We start from the raw sequence: 18,136 nt of genomic DNA on the forward strand, positions 1-18,136 counted from the left end.
TATTCTCAACATCAAGATGGCTACGATCGTGAGAGTGCAGTAAGGATTGTATGATTTTTGGCATAGATCGCCAGTTACGACGTTTGGGGCCATTGTCATTAATATTCAGTATTTTCGGTAAATATTTCTTTGTTTTGTTAGATAGGACACGCGTTGATTTGCTGAAGTAATTGCATATAAATGCGATAAAATCAAAATACTGCAGATTGTCAGTGACATCTCGTGAATGTGATGTAGCAGACGCCTCTAATTGCTTTTAATAGGTTTTCTTCGAGAGCCTTAGTGTATCGCGTTGTTGCGATGGACTTTGTGGTAGATGCTTGTCAAGCCCTTTTTACTACGGATGAAGAATTGATTTATTATCAACGAAAATACCTGCTGTTAATATCGATGTAACGCTGATTATTCTTCGACTACTCTATAACAAGGTTTTGTCATTTATTTATTACGGGATTATTTTATTGCATTGTTAATTAACAGTTTATGTTGGATTATATATTTTGTTGAATTATTGTTATTTCATGTGTCGTAAGAGAAACGTATATTGTAGCTGCAATTTCCATCTGTATATCTTCACAAATGAAACATGTGCTTAGCCTGTATATGTATTGCTGTATTGTCAAAACAAACAATTTGTTAACAAATCGATAAATCGAGAACAAATATTTCAATCACATTGTAAACTAAAAGTAATATGTTGTTCTAAAATGAGAATAAATGAACATTATATAATAAGAACAATAATTACATATAGAAATGTTTTTATGTTAAAGAGATATTGAAATGTGATAATAATATTATGTATAGTATTGTATGTATTTGTAATACATATAATAATTGCTTGTATTAACAATGTTTAAATGGTTTGGCATTTATTGAATTAATTAGCCATTAGATGCATTTATTAATAATATAAAATAAATGAATTAATATAAATCTTTTAGGATTAATGTGTATTTACAAGGTTTATAAAATAAATTATAGGTTGAATTTTAAAAATGACAGCAGGTACAAGCCTGGTAGTACCCATAGTGCTATGGGGTCGTATAGCTCCAACTCATTGCATTTCTTGTATTTATTTATCTCGAGATCAAAAAACTTTGGTAACAGGATGTTACGATGGGCAGATATGTTTGTGGCAAGTGGATCCTGAAACACTAAATGTAAATATATTAAATGTAAAGTAGGGAATGTTTTAAATTATATTAAATTTAAATAATTTATCTGTCAATTATATATTAAGATGACACCAAGATGTTTGCTTGTTGGCCATACTGCTCCAATACTGTGCCTAAGTCGAGCAAGCGTCATTATGGAACAGAATTATATTGTCAGCAGCAGTGAAAGCGGAGAGATGTGCACTTGGGATTTAGTCGATGGAAAATGCAGAGAAGCTGTAAAACTTAGCAGTGTTCATACACAGATGTTGCCTTATGTCTCAGCTGATGCAGAAGATGTTAGACTTTTTTGTTCTGGGTATATCAAAATTACATAATATTCTTTTGAACAAATATATACATAGTTTCACATAAAAGAATATTTGCTTTATAATTTTAGGTACTACCCTGAGGTTTTAGTGATGGACCCTTTCAGCTTAGAAGTTTTGTTCACCTTAAGTTCGCGCGTGAATCCTGATTGGATCAGTGCTTTGCACGTTTTGCGGCCGACCAAACGGAAAGGTCGGTTCTACGTGTATACAAGTTAGTTACACTCCATCACACCTACACTTTATACCATAAGCTACCACTCTCTCTTTTTTCTCTCTCTCTCTCCCTCTCTTTCTCTCACTCTCTGATTTCTCTACCAATCTATATTGTGCAAAAATTTACTACTGTAATAAAATAATATTTGTCATAGTATAATTTACTCAATTTAAATTTCAACTGACATTTAATCGCACAATATGTTTGGTATTTCCTGGTTTACCAATGTTTTGTAAACAACCTTGTTGTTCGGAACGTCTTTTTTCAAATATTAAAGTCATTAATGTAGTATGTTTTCTTGGGGTACTTGTAGTTATAACGTTTATAGATTTTCTTCTCGCCTTTTGGTAAAGTATTTAACAGGAAGGTCTATGTATATAGATTTTATATTGTTTCAGGGTTTTGAATTGTCTGCTAGTCATTTTTTAAGCAATTAACTTAAAAAAGCTTTGTGGTTTGGGTATATTAGGGACTTTACATCTAATTAATTCTCTCTGTAAAGGTATTTTTTGATAATAATGTAATTTGGTAGTAGTACTAATAATAATAATATACTTTACTCTCTAATGATAATAATTTATACATTATTGAAATCTTAATAAAAGTTACATTGTTGCAGCATGTTAATGAATTACATGTGAAGGTACATCAGAATTATTTCACTAGTAGTCAAGGCTGTATCATTTCTTTCATACCTTCTTCCTCTTGGTCTTTTAAGTTTTTATTTTTTTGAACAATAAGTCAAATCAAATGAACAGCCATTGTTAATATTTTAATTAATCTTCCTTTTTATACTAATTCCCTACACTTGCTTTTCATATCACAAAACTCAATCATTAAAGCATACATTGCATTTGCCTACATTCATTAATCACATTCATACCATATTACTGTAAACTCATGAATGTTTAAAATGTGTTCAATATTTGAATGTAATGAATGCAATTGATAGTGTTTTTTTATGATTTCAAAAGGAATATTGTTCAGTTTTGTGTTTATTTATTGTTATAGCAGTGTGTTCGATGTTTTATGTTTTAATCAACATGTAGAAAACTTTCATTTTCAGTGTTGCATTTTAAACTATATGTTATTTAATCAAATTACATATCATATTTGCGATGAGAAATTTTCTTTTCCTTTTTAGAATTTAAATTTTAAAAATAGTTTTATTTATATAATAGGTATAATTGTAGCTTGAGTGAAGACATATATAGAAATCTTAGGTATGTTAATTTTTAATATGTGGAATCTTTTAAGTTTAGTACAAAATTCAATATGTCTATATTTGGAATATTAACAATTATTCTCTAAACTTTCAAGATAACTTGTGCATGATTCAAGTAAGCATGAATCGAGCTCTCCACGTGGATATAATTATTTCATTATTATAATATGAAAGGTCTCATTTTGCATGAAATTATAATATGTACTATGTTACATGGGTTTATTAATTACAGCTATAATTATTTCGAATATTTTTTCCCCCTTATATTAGTGTATTTATTTGACAGTATTACTTGCAAAGAAATTATAATTTCGAGTGCATTTATAATACTTGTGAAGCGTTACTTTACTCTTTTACTGAAAATTTTTTTGCTTAAAATGCTATGACACTTACTTGGATGTAGTTAACGCGCAACAGGCGCTTCCATTCATTTAAAGACGATGTTGTACTGGCACTAACAACAACCGGCACGGTCAAGGTGTGGACTCTTCTCGGATATGAAAATCGTCATTGTGAACCCCTTTATGAACATGAAAGCAAACAGATACGATGTCTAAATGCACTTGCAATGACTTGTTGTCCATATAATCTAAGGACAGTATTAATTGTGTGTTCCAAAGATTGGCAGGTAAATTTTCTTATTACTATCATCTTTCTGATGTTGTTTAAGTTTGCTTTTATTAATGCATTATTTAAATCAGATATACGATGCTGGTGATTTCTCGGTCCTGTGTTCTATTTCTGCGCCGCGCGGGGAACGTTGGATGGCTGGAGACTTTCTAGCTGCAGACAGAGTCATTTTATGGAATGACAAAGGTCATGGTTATCTCTATAAATTACCAGCTAAGTACGTTTTTAAATAAAACGCTATTCCTTCTTGTTACTCTATTTTTTTAATCATGGATATTTTACACTTTAGAAGTCTTACGAAATATTCCAATTTTATTATTTCATTATATAGTAGAAGAGCTTGTAAATAATTCATAACATCAAATATTTTTAAGACAAAACATTCGTAATCATATTATCCAATACATCTTACTTATAAATTTATTAAATAGATTATTCATTTGTTGCTTATAGAATTCTGGTACACCTTGACAGGTAGTTTTTTGAAAATTAGTATTGTAAATTTTTTCAGATTTCTAAGAAAAAAATTTGTGATATTTAATTAAGAGTTGCTTATTTTTATGGCATAGCAAACAATACTAATATACATATATTTGTTTGCTCTAATTTGTTGTAATCAATTGTTATGCTAATTTAACAAATCTAAAACTAAGAATATAATAAGAATTTGTTAATTACATAGTTTAATAAAGTAGCATACAATATATTCAATAACATATCATTTTAAATACATGCTAGAAATATGTTTGTAATAGTTCAATATATAGCATTTGCTAAATAACTTCAAATTAAAAACGAGATATCATTACAAGTGTATCTGACCTGAAATGTAACATAGAATACACCTAATGTAATTACTGTATCTTTACAAATGCAATTGCAGTTGTTTAATGTTCTTTTTTCGATACATTTTATTTAAATACATACATAGGTAAATTCATATCAGTCAGAAGCACCAATCTTTAAATTAAGCAAAGGCTTTAATTTTTAAGTCTGAATGCTATTCTGTAGAGGCACTTGCTGGCAATGCACACATTTAATATTTGTTCTCCTTATGTTTCTTTATTCCATTTTTCATGAACATTCATATTTGATCATTATGTTGAAAATAGAAATTTTAATCTACCTATTTTACACAGAAACTATATTAACAAAGTTTTAACATTTATAAAGAAATATATATTATTTACTATATTCATAGTACACACTTTATGAATTGTTATAATATTGATTTTTGTAAAATATTTAGTACATTTTGTTTCTAACAATTTTATACTTCTAGTATGAATACGTGAAATTTTAACATATATTTGTTACGTTGTCGATAAACAAAGTTCATGTTTAATTGTTTTAATCATTCCATTGATGAGATCGAATTTAATGAGTTTTCTTAATAAATGAGAAGAGAACACCAAAAGCAGTGTATCTATGATCTAAGTAAAATTGTTATTAAAAGTGTGAAAATTCTTATATTCGAGAACAATTAACATATAATTAACACTGCAACTTGTTTTTACGGTGATGTGTCTTTTTCATATAATACACATCTACTTCATTCTACGGTGGATCTGGTGTTCTTCTAGCAAGCTGAAGGGCAAGGCTCTCAGCAGGTAACACTGCATTATCTTTATTACACACTCTTGTTCTTGTGTTCTCCACTGTAATTTCTCTGTCTCCTTACCTGCGTTTTCTCATGTATTCGTTTTGTTAATCATATTGCTCTTCTACTGATTTAGTTTTCATCGTCAATTGTTCCTCTTCCTACTGAATGTCATAAATCAGGTGCCGTTTTACATATTTTTATATACGTGTGTAAATGAAAGGTAAATACAGTGAAATATACTTTAAAAATGCAGTAACTCCTCAGTGGTTGATCATTTTGTACGTTATCTCCTATACATTTTCTAAATGAGTCACAGACCGTTTATAAATCACGAATTAATTAACACGAACAGCACAGTATAAGAATTTCACTGTATTCAGTTTCTGGCAAATAGGCATGAATAGTGTAGTTTATGATCAAGGATTAGACTATAATTGAAAAGTTTCTAGACTAGAATATTAAACACAAAACAAAGATTTAATAAAAAGGAAATATTCTACTCCAAATTTTATGTTTCTGATAAAAATTGTACTTCTCTAGTAGTAATAGATATTAAAAAGAACAACAATTTATTCAATTTTCGTGTACTGTCTACTTATCAGTATATACATCATATTTTATTTTCTACATAACATAATTATGAAAAGTATCATACAAAAACATATTGAATGAGGACATTACAAATAAGGGCAATATGCATTTCAGTTGCTTTACATGTATCAATAGTTTCTGGATTAGGTGAATGGTGAAAATAATTATTTAAATAAAAAATAGTAGTGTTATGCCAGCTTATGTAGTTTTAGTTACTCATGCTAAATTTTGTTGTTTGCACTCATCATGCAAGTAAATCTTTGTAATTAAAGATTTTGTACTAGATTTACATCTGACTTAACAAATTTACTATACTATAACAAATTACTATAAAAGATATATGATTATACAGATTGATTTAAACAAATTGTGCAATGCTTTACTGCTTAGTTATACATATCTTATTAAATAAACAATCAATTAAGCTGTTAAAATTAATAAATACATGTGAGCCTCCACCAAATATGATAATTACATACTATTTATGGACTATATTATAGAACATTTCAATTTCATAGTTTACAATATGTTATATTTGAATCTGTCGTGGATTAATGTCCATAAATGGTGTTATGGTAGGGCAAGAAATTGAAAATACTAACATGATATATTATTCTTGTTTGTTTTGATTATATAGTAGTGTAGCAGACAATAAAAGTTTTCATACCGCGGGTGCTGAATACGATCAACCTTACTTATACTGCACTTTAACGCAACCTGGAGACAAGGTAATTTTAAAGTTTCTAATCAATAAAACTAGTTTTAAATACATTGAACAAATCAAAATTATCAAGTACTATTTTACTTTTTATTGTAGCCTCTGTCGTGTCCCCCAGCAATGCGATTAGTTACAGTTCAACGACAAAATGAAACGTTAAAATATTTACTACGCGGTGACAGCGAAGGTGTTGTTGTTCTTTGGACAGTACCAGAAGTAACTACTCAACAATTGTCTCAAATCTGTCAGAATGAGCACTCAATGCCTGTTTCATTGTCGCCGGCAGTAAAAGTAAGTCTTATGGCTGCTTGGGCACAAATGAAACCACCGCCGGTTGGAATATTAGATCAGTTGGACAGTGGGGACGGACATGGTATAAAGTTAACAGCTAGTATTTATTTACCACAACAAAGTCGCCTAGTTGTTGGTCGTGAAGACGGCAGTATTATTATTGTTCCTGCAACGCAAACAGTCATGCTTCAGTTACTTCATGGCCATCACCAACAATACGATGGTACAATAAATTTATACCTCGGAACTTTTCTATCGAATAACAAACTTATACTACATTTTTCTCTCTATTTTATTATGTGGTTCCATAGATTGGCCTCCGCACCAAGTACTTTTGGGTCACTCTGGCCGAGTGAATTGCCTGTTGTATCCACACGGAGCGGCACCGCGTTATGACCGAATACATCTTGTTTCTGGTTCTGTTGATTTTGCTGTATGTTTGTGGGATCTTTATGCCGGTACACTAATTCATAGATTCTGTGTCCATGCTGGTGAAATTACACAATTGATGGTGCCACCTGATAATTGCAGTGTACGCTACATTTTTTAATCGTTTACAGCAAACAGAATGTTTTGCGAAACAACTGTTATACTACTTCAAGTTTCAATGAAAAAATAGTTTCTTTCTGAGTGTTAGATTGTTTCGAAAGTTCGTTTCACTCAGTCTGGCCGATCTTAGCTGGTTGACGAAACAATTCTGAAGTGTTTCATTCATATAAAAGATTTGAAACAAATTTTCCATACAACCTAATACATTACCATTTAATACAATTTTGTAACAGTTATTTCATAATATATTTTTCATAATTTTATACTTTCTCATTATCCATGCATTTGTAATCTCGTCTCTTTTCAGCCTAGAATACAAAAGTGTGTTTGCAGTGTTGCATCAGATCATAGTGTTACTTTATTGTCGCTAACAGAAAGGAAGTGTGTTGTTCTTGCGTCGCGACACCTGTTTCCAGTTGTCACGATAAAGTGGAGGCCATTAGATGATTTTATGATAGTTGGATGTTCGGATGGAGCTGTGTACGTATGGCAAATGGAAACTGGTCATCTAGATCGTGTATTACATGGTATGCATAATTTTTCAGTTTTCATATTCTTTTATGTATTCGTTTAAAGTCTATTATGCAAGGTGTCCCAGACAAAGACTAAAAACAGCATGTTTTTTTATTAAACCTAATTAAAATAATTACAGGTATTATTGCAGAGGAGGTACTTTACGCATGTGATGAAAACACTATAGCTGCAGCTGGAGGATCGGTCGCTGGTGGCGAACTGGGCTTAGCTAATCCTGCTGTACATTTCTTTAGGTAAATGAAATCTTGCAACATGGATGGTGAGAAACTTGTGTGAATTTTAGGGAAAGGTTCCTGAAAAGCAATTCTTCTTCTTGATCATATTTGTTGTATTTTATTTCTTCAGAGGTTTAAGGCATAGAAATCTCTCTGCTATAAGACACGCGACGCAAAGAGGGTTGCATCAGCTGCAACAACTTCATGGTGGACAGGGACCAGATCACGGAAGTCAAATAAAAGCGAAGGGCGCCCCTTTATTAATTCAAGGCTTCAGAAGTAATCCTAAAGACCCAGAAAGTCATATTTTATTTTTTGACATAGAAGCATTAATAGGTACTTGTTACTTCTGTTTTGTTTACAACGTATGTAATAACAAATTGATAGAGGCGTTTCTCTTTTTCTTTTATATAGTACAATTACTTAGCGACGAGTATGGAGCTATGTCACCAGGTTCTTTGGAATCACAAGGTCTGATTTCAGCTTCGGAGTATCAAAAAGTTGCAGCACTGACGCAGTCTGCTAGTCCAGATGCACATAAAAAAATTGCAGGTTAAGACCAATTTTATTTTTTCCGTAATATAAATAAAAATATTGCTTTTGAACATTTTAATATGATTCGAATTAATTAAAAAAGAAAATATATACTAACATGCCACTTTATAGACTTTTTCGGTCGCGTCAAGGATAAGGCAGGCGACGTTGAACGAATTTTAAAGGAAAAGGATCGTCACGGTATTGTTCTCTGTTATTGCTTCATTTTATAAATTGTAGTTTGTTTCTGGTTATTTATTTGTTTATTTTTTATACACCTTGTAGAGTGAAGGTTTAATAAGGATCTCATGCAAGATCATTAGATTTTCTTTATACATATATTACTTATTGCACAAGCTATTCATTATTCAATCAATGCACATATAAAATTCTTCTCGTGTGATTGCATGTGCACAAACGTAGGTGGTTTTATGTATATTTGTGAGATACAATGTACAGCTCAAAGTCTATACTGAGCGTTCGGAAAGTTTTAGGCAGTGTTAATTCGATTTAATTAGTATTCCTATACACCTGTTTGATCAATCGAAATTTACTTCATTCATGTTCATTCGTTAAACACGTTTGAGAGAGAAGCTTGGTATAGTGAATCGATGTTTTGTGTTCTTAATTCTCCTAACGCTTGATTACATTTCTGTTATACTGGATACATTGTTTCACGGATATAACTCAAGTACGCTCTTTCTTGGAATGTTTATTTCATATAATACTCATCACAGATTTCATAGTGCCTGTAATCCATACTTCAGCTGTAGTCGTTAGTTAGAAGACTCGTGTTGAGAACGTATTCGTTTATTGACATCGTCTAAAGCAGATTTCTTTCTGTAGGTATATTGGCTAAAATGAAGGAGGGAGCAGAGAACGTACACACTAAAATTCAGGCCAAGGTGGAAAGCGTTGGCCTCAAGCCGTCGACTCTCGACGGTAAAGGTTAGCCACGATTTAAGGAGGATGGCTGAGTCATTGTATTTTCTGTTGCTATAATCACATCGCATGGTTTTTTTTTCTTTTGTTAGTTCAGATTTGTCGTTCCGCTTCTCAGTTTCTTCATTTTGTATATAAAATGCATTTATTTTTTATTTCAATTTTTACGATACAAGTGTGATCGCTAACTTTTCTTTTGATGCACTTACACATCGATTTACAGTTTGAACAATCGTTCATTTTTATACAAATTTATTTCAGGCTATTATTCTATAAATACACTATATAATGTGGTACTTTTATGTACAAAAGCGAGTTATAAATGAAAAATTTTAGTATAGGAAATGTAAATCATATTTTAGGGAATCATTCGTGTTTCTCCTAATTAATTTCTTTCGTTTATTTTGTATGTTATGTACATACATTTTATACATTTCAGGTTTTTGCTTTATATATTCATGTTCTTATTTATAGATTCCTTATCTGTGTATGTTATTGTAAGACTTTCCACATATCTTACACAATGAATATTTAAGAAATGTATTAGCATCTGATTATTGAAACATTTTTCATATTTTTATTTTAGAAAATTCTTGTACAAATATGAAACATTTCAAACATTGATGTTATAGTTTCATTTCTCTGACGCACATTTGTGTAAATTAAAAATTCTCCTAGTTATAGTTACTCAAGAAGTTTTAACCCTTCACAGGGGACCACTGGAATAACAGCGATGCTGCAAAAAACAATTTAAAACGGAACGGAACTTTTAACGAACCGAATGCAACTATGGAAGTTGCTCAGCTTATATTGAGTCTATTGCATGCCTGGGGCATGGACCCAGATTTAGATCGTGTTTGCGAAGGAAAACTGGGTTTATTAAGGCCCATGGTTCCCGTTTCTTTTGGCGTATTGTCGAAAGGAGGTATAAATAGAAAATATCAGAAGACCAATTCTACTGTTCATTGTATCAGTATTGTTAAATCAACATTATTTACCATAGGTTATATGTCGTTGTTATTACCAACTTGGCAAACGCAATTGGAACCAGCCGGCGAACCTATAACACAATTGGAACAACGTTTGCCAGTCGAATTAGTTAGGCAAGAAAGACTCACCAGAGCGTTCACGGCAAGAGCACATTGGGAGTTGTCTACCACATTAACCAGTAATCATTTATTGGCAGTAGTCGCTTTGGCGAACACGTTAATGTCAATGAACAATGCAACATTTGTACCTGAACAAGAACGAAATCGAAAACTGCATAGGTCAGTCAGCTATCTTGTAGAAAAAGTTAGGACGTAGGATAGATCTTATTAATATATTTAATGCAGGCCGGGTAACAGATCGGCGGTTAATTGGAACAAAGCGGAAGAAGAAAACGAAGAGATTTATACAGTACAGCAAGCACAGATTAAACAAGGTTGGTCCCTCCTGGCAACATTGCATTGTGTGCTTCTCCCTGATAAAGTAGCTGTACAAGGTGGTGCAAAAACATTCAAACGACCTTTAGTCGAAATGATGGCACGGCGATGGCAACATCAATGTCTTGAGGTTAGCAATAGCATGCAAACATACATAACTGTAGTTAAAGACACATACGGACACGGGGGGTTAACATTATTGTTCGGTGACTTTTAGATCCGCGAAGCGGCGCAAGCTTTATTACTCGCTGAATTGGGTAGAATGGGTCCAAAAGGAAGGAAAGCATTAGTAGATAGTTGGTCGCAATATCTACCGATGTACAGCGTTCAAGAGCCTATTGCACCACAAGTACAAAACCAAAGTCCTCCAGCGTCCAATAGTCCAATTCCACCAACCGAATCACATCCGGAAGAAGAAGATGAAGAGGAGGAATTAGTGGAAGGTAATTTATGTATACAATTATACTCGTATATGTATATTAGGTGTGGAAATTAATTCGTTGCTTTTATGGTGATTTGGAAATAGCAACAGTAGACTCTAAGGAATATTAAAAGAATCGATAACGCGACATAATTCTTCATAATAGCAGCAAAAAAATGTCTTTCAATAAGGAAATTATAACATTATGTTCATAAACTTTGAATTTCATGAAAAAGCATCTGAATTAATTTGCACACCTAATAATTTTAGGATAAAAAGAAATTGTACATAATTTCTATCGACAAAAATAAATGTAGCCAGGAAACCATCGAGCGTAGCGGAATTGAAACAGAAACAAACGACAGCAGTCGTATTATTAGGCGTGATAGGAGCCGAATTTGGGCAAGACGTTACTACGATGAATCAAAAAAGGGATAATGAACAGAGACGAAAGAGTTCGATTGTAGAAGGTTTTGGAATAGGAAATAATAATGTTGCCAGGCATACTAGTATGGCGCTTACACATCTACTACATGCGCCACACTCTCCAAAATTGCCTTTACACACAGCATTACGAAGAGCGGCAATTGATCTCATTGGTAGAGGTTTCACCGTTTGGGAACCCTATCTCGACGTATCAAAAGTAAGAGAAAATTACTATCTTAATGAACTGATCTTCATTACCCTTTGTGGTATTTTCTTGCATCATATAAATTATTGATCTCTTATCTAAGTTATATTGAACTGATTTAGTTAAAAAAAAATATTTATTAATTTCGTGATATTATAATGTAGGTATTATTGAGACTACTGGAAATGTGTTGTGATGCTGATAAATTAGTACCAAGCATGACGTACGGCCTTCCACTTACGCCTCAAGCCGACACATGTCGTACAGCTCGTCATGCATTAACTTTGATAGCAACTGTCAGACCCGCGGCATTCATTACTACAATGGCACGAGAGGTGGCCAGATTCAACACACTGCAACAAAACGCGCAAACACTAAATGTAAACATAGGTGCAAGTGTTCTTGCTAGGGCAAAACCAGAAATACTCAGAATCGTTGAACAATTAATTGATAAAATGCAGAGTGAAATGAACGATCTTTTAGTCGAGGTAAAAATAACAGTATTCATAGAGATCTGAGAAAATCTGAAACACTTTTGCACGTATAATGTAATAAGTATTTACAGGTCATGGATATTATTTTACATTGTCTGGACCCAGGTCATCTTAAAACTAAATCATTGAACGATGTATTTCCAGCAGTATGCAGATTCAATCAAGTAAGTCAATGTATACTGGTAGTTAATCAAAATTAGTATCTAATAGGATTGATTGTTCTTCAGTAAACGAAGAAGGTATTTTTACTTGCTCTTGTATATTAATAAGAAAGGTTTAGCTACATATATGTATACAGGGGCTATCCGTCCATAAATGAGCAAGTAAAAGTGTCGTTAGTGTTAAGTATTAGCTCGTAATAAATAGATTATTTCTTCAGGTAAGTCATTGTCCAGCAACGCGCAGGATAGCAGTAGGTAGTCGTAGCGGTCAACTCGCTCTTTATGAATTGCGAGGAAACGTTAAATGCCAGACAGTACCTGCGCATACAGCACCTGTGACCGCGTTAGCATTTTCACCCGAGGGCAAGTTCCTGGTTAGTTATTCTTGTGCGGAAAACAAATTGTGTTTCTGGCAGGTAAGAGATTTTTTACCTCGTTAACGCTGAAACCTTTATAGATATCAACATGTTTTTAAAAATATTGTATAATGTCTCAAGCATCTTCTAAACTATTAACTGTACAGTAGACTCTCTCTTAACCGGCCTCTATGGGGCTGGGCCTCTGGCCAGATAAACGAATGACCAATTAATCCGAAATTATCAAACAGGACCGGATAACTAGGAGTCTACTGTATTTCTACATAACCATTCTATCGCTGTAGAAAGCTTGTAAAATGATGCCTTATAGTTATTTTATGTGCCTGGTGGGGTACAAATTTGGCACTTTTTTAACATCCTCCTTTGCAGTTTGACTATTTCGATAATATTAATTGGGAACTTTAAAAATTTTCAGCAAACAAATAGCGGTATGTTCGGCCTAGGTAATTCGCAAACGCGTTGCGTTAAGTCGTACAGTACCGCGCCGATTAACGACGTGGCACGATTAAACCCAATGCGATTAGCTCGATTGATATGGATAAACAATCGAACGGTTACGTTAATGCTTGCCGATGGATCTGAAACACGATTCAACGTCTAAACCGCAGATGACCTCTCCTATTCCAGTACTGGGCAAACAATGATAAAACTGAACAGTACAGCAAGTGGGATCAGTATAAGCAAAAAACGTGGAATCATCGTAGGCAAAAAAAATAACCGAAAGTGCCGTCGTGAATGTTGGTGCGTTTATTGGTACTTCATAGTGCTAGTGCTAAATAATCGGATACCGTATCGTACGGAATATGTTTGAGTGATGAATTTCATCGTTCTACGACGCAGGATATGGCATAGCGATTATCGTCGAGTATGGTACGAAAATTTGTTCCTTTTCAATCTATCTCATCTTTTTTCTTTCCATTTATGTAATTGAAATTTTTTCGTTTCTTGGTTCCGCACGGACACGCTCGATTATTTGCGTTGCTATAGCACTCAGAGATAGTTGAATGTCGTAACGCATTAAGAAAAAAGTATTCTTTTTACTCAGTAATTTAATTGCACTATCATTTGATTATTAACTACGTAGCTATCTAATCTGATTTCATTCAAATTTTGCGAGTCTAGGTCGCAGTTAAATATATAAAATGGAATTTTGTAATGAAAATGTTTCTACAGAAAAGGATTTGTATGCCGTACTGTACATTTATGCAATGTTACGCAACCGCGTGTGCTATTTAAGCCACGTTTTCATTATTCCTAAAACCCCAATATAATAGTTGAAAGGTTACCTTACGGAATCTCGCGTTGAAAGTACATACATGTGTATATATACATACCAAAAAAAGAAGAAAAAAAATATGAATTGTCGCCCAAGGATTTGTACATACATAATACAGTGGCGAACCCATAGGTCAGTGTAACAATTTATACGAATCGTCTTATGTTTAATCGGTTTATGTATAGTTAAACGCTTCAAATGAATTCCTGTTTTACGAATTTTACACGTGTTTATCTGCCACGTGATTTTTACCATTTAGCAAGTTAAATATTCCCGTGTCTTGTAAGACACTCTCTATAAAAGGAACTGTGTATCGAGATCCGTTCATAATCACCACTCGATCGCACATGTTTAGTATTTATGACCGGGGATTGAAAAAGTTCTGAAAATAACTGTTATATAGTTTATATAATACCATAACTATATTGGGAAAACGGTTCTGATGTAATATCAGTTTCGGTTGAAGTATTTTATAGATATTTGTACTCTCATCATTTATAAAAAAAATTTGTTGAAAAACCAGGCGTGTAAGATTTTGCAATGAATTTTTTTAATATAAATGGACACATATAAAGATTATGTATACTAAATTTTAACAAGATTGAGTAATTAATAGCAAAAATATATTAATTTTAATTTAAATAGAACAAAAGCTAAGTTCTTGGGTGACTCTTTTAACACCTTGTGCCGTTGCGCGGATTTTATATCCTTCGATGATTTTGCATTTGGATGATTATAAAAAAAAAAACGTATATTACAATAGTTTTATTACTTAATATTTCGTCAGTCTACCTTGATGCTTTAATCGATTTTGCATATTTTTCATTCTGAGGTGTAGATAAATAATTGAGAATATGATAAATGATTGTAAACAGTATTTTTTGGATTATTATCTTATTGAAAATAATAATTATCTTGCAGGCTTAGTTTCATTACTATTACATCAGAACCGCTATTTCAGTAACAGTTATAAGATTATTTCGGTTCTTCTTAACTGTTTACGAAACAGAAATCGAAATTGCAACAATTTTCAATCCCTGTTTATGGCTAAAAACGAAATGACAGTGAAGATGAATGGTTAAATTCTTTAGTGAAAGAATCGAAAGTGTGTAACTTTTGTGACAGTTGTCCGAGATTTCAATACGCTCTGTAGTTACCTAATGGTTTTTATAAATATGCCACGCGAAAACAATTATGTAATAATATTTATTTCATTGTTTAGACTCCGAAAAGTGAGGGATTGAATTTAATCTGTAGTCGTCCAAACGTAAAATGTAATTCCTTTGTTATTTTCGATTTCGAAGAATTAAGATGTCTCCATTTGTAAAGCAAACGGATAACGCGATAAAGATTTGTAGATGATATCAAGTTCATTTAGCTTAATTTATTATCGTTATTCCCTCTTGGAAATTTAGTGCAATGTTTTATATAAGCATGGTAAACATATACGCGTATGTGTGTACTGTTTTGGTTAGAGAAATGACGACTTCGTTGTCCAGATTCTTACAGACGCGTTAACGGAAGTATGCAATTGTGTGTTTAAACATTGCAGTTTAGTTACGTCTATCATGGATCGCACAAAATCACGAGTGTATCTTCCAACACATGACAAATTTTTGGATGTAATTAAATACCATGTGTTTAGAGTCAAAAACAAAAGATCTTACAAGGGGATTGTGCAACATGCAGGTCAACGAATTGGCTCAAATTTGATCGAATACAGTGAAAACATAAACAGTGCTATGGACTTAAATTTAGTCATGCGACTTTTCTTAAGCATACATTTTTTTTTTGACAATTAAAATATCAGTGATTAACAATAGTTTAAATAATTTATACAGAAATGTACACTCTGTGCAATAGTTAAGCCAAATCAGTAGCACGAATGTTATGCAGTTCTCATATCAGGGACGACGAGTTGCGTTAATCGAGCAGAATATAACAAACGTTAATGCCAAAATAATTTTTATTATCGATACTTCGACATGTTCATCGAATTCATTCGCTGTTATTCCTTCTGCCTCTTGCAGTAATTGCTCGAAACGTGATAACTGTAGCAGAGAAATTTTTCTAAAAAGGAATGGTGCAAATTTACCACATGATACTTCAAAAGGATAGAAATTTTATAAGTAAAAGAACTTCCATACAAAAGTTTGTCCTTTTTTGCGTAGAATACGAATCTGTAAATAAAAATATAGATTTTCAAGTTACCCTTGAAAACGTTCGACAAATAAATAATAAATAAACCAGATACACACCTATACACGAAAGTATTCGAATGCTTATATTTATAATATTCATTTATTGTAAACATGTACCAAAAGTAGCTTACAAAAGTATATGAACATGATATACTGTTGAATTATTTTCTAATTTCGTTTATGTGATCTTAGAGCCCATTCCTTGTATTATATTATATCAAATATCAGTTTCACGTACGTATTCCGTTAGTTGAATGTTATAATATTTTCGTGTACGGGTGTAGGTAGGCGAATGGATTGGAAAATGCGAAATCAAATCTTATTGATAACAAAATTTAAGTGATATTATTGTTTCGATTATCGTGAGAAGGAAGAAATATTAGTACCGCAAGAATATGTCACGCAGGCGTGTCTACGGCCGGTATCGAAACGAAATACTAGTAAACGCAGAAAAGAAGTATAAGACGACGGATCTGCTCCCCGACATAGCATCTCATCGTGGCGAATCGAACGATTACTATGCGTTACTTGTATCTTGTATATAAAACCAAACTATGCCTAATTGTATCTATGTAATTATTTATGTGTACATTATGTACTTTATCGTGCCCTGCTTATGGTTAAATCAATCCTGTCCGAAACATACTCTTAAGAGCAATCGTATCTCTCTCCGATCAGTTACCAATATGAACATCACATAAGTCAATATTCTGTGTTATGTATACGTGCCTAATTAAGCACAGTAACGATACGACGCGTAAACAAAGATAACATCTCGTAAAGGACTCCACCCATGGACAGGATTGAACTACACGAAACTCGATCGAGAAAATGGTCAATGATGGATACTCGATATTTCAGTCTTCGAAGTGAATCAATTTTTGGAAAACTTCGAATAATTCTATCTTCTTAAATCAAGTAACATTTTCAAAGTTCAACGAATATGATAAATGTACTTTTGGAATAAAAATTGTTATAAAAAATTTATTTCTTTTTGAAAATGATAATAAGCTAAATTTCCTATATTTCTCTCGTACGAAGGCAACCAAGAAAGCCTACTCGTAAGTGCTTGATTTCTTAAGAACTACATAGCGTTCTAATTGTTTCGACTAATTGATCTCTCGATGTTTTCCATTGTTCACTCGAAACATTTCGAGTAATTCTAGATTCCATCACTAACAGTAATGTTTAATGCAAAGGAAAGTATACCGCACGTGTTGTTAATCGTTATGCAATAATCGAATGTATTTAAATGTAATCAATGTCAAACGCGTTGCGTTGAAAATCCGATAATATATACACAATGAAGACGAAAATCGTTTCTACCTTGACAAATTTTACTAACTCAATCATTTGTATTAGAGAAAATATCAAAATTTTTATTTGTTATACCAAGAATTATACAATAAATTAGATATTTTTTATTAGTATCAGAAGACAAATGACACAGATATAAATTGTAAACTTGATTAAAGCCTTAATGGTGGAAATTCTTATAGATAAAACATGATACACGATATTTAAATAATAAATATTCAATGTCGTGTTTGTAGGAATTGTTCATAAACATATACATATAAAGGAACTACCTGGGTAAGGAGATAAACTACATTATT

At 32.4% G+C, this 18,136-nt stretch overlaps 1 protein-coding gene across 10 annotated transcripts; it reads left to right on the top strand.

Moving 5' to 3' along the window:
- Positions 1-10: 10 nt before the first annotated feature.
- LOC122403248 (WD repeat-containing protein 7) lies at positions 11-17,828 on the top strand. 10 transcript variants are annotated; one of them, XM_043406639.1, is made up of 27 exons: positions 21-117; positions 264-428; positions 985-1,163; positions 1,244-1,476; positions 1,558-1,700; positions 3,366-3,556; positions 3,630-3,775; positions 4,012-4,032; positions 5,142-5,168; positions 6,390-6,480; positions 6,570-6,984; positions 7,073-7,293; positions 7,618-7,837; positions 7,963-8,077; positions 8,190-8,395; positions 8,474-8,611; positions 8,726-8,794; positions 9,440-9,541; positions 10,248-10,460; positions 10,539-10,803; positions 10,870-11,089; positions 11,177-11,402; positions 11,698-12,023; positions 12,176-12,499; positions 12,577-12,669; positions 12,885-13,082; positions 13,459-17,828. In XM_043406639.1, exons 3-27 carry the CDS (start codon positions 999-1,001, stop codon positions 13,642-13,644), a joined length of 4,554 nt encoding a protein of 1,517 aa, XP_043262574.1. In that variant the 5' UTR covers positions 21-117; positions 264-428; positions 985-998; the 3' UTR covers positions 13,645-17,828. The 10 variants fall into 10 exon arrangements, with proteins under 10 accessions (XP_043262575.1, XP_043262574.1, XP_043262576.1 ...); XM_043406641.1 differs by having other exon boundaries at positions 9,440-9,535; XM_043406642.1 differs by having other exon boundaries at positions 1,558-1,679.
- Positions 17,829-18,136: the final 308 nt, after the last annotated feature.

This window comes from Colletes gigas, unplaced genomic scaffold (assembly GCF_013123115.1).
Source record: "Colletes gigas isolate AHSC1104 unplaced genomic scaffold, ASM1312311v1 Colletes_gigas_Sc00047, whole genome shotgun sequence".
Classification (NCBI taxonomy): Eukaryota; Metazoa; Arthropoda; class Insecta; order Hymenoptera; family Colletidae; genus Colletes; species Colletes gigas.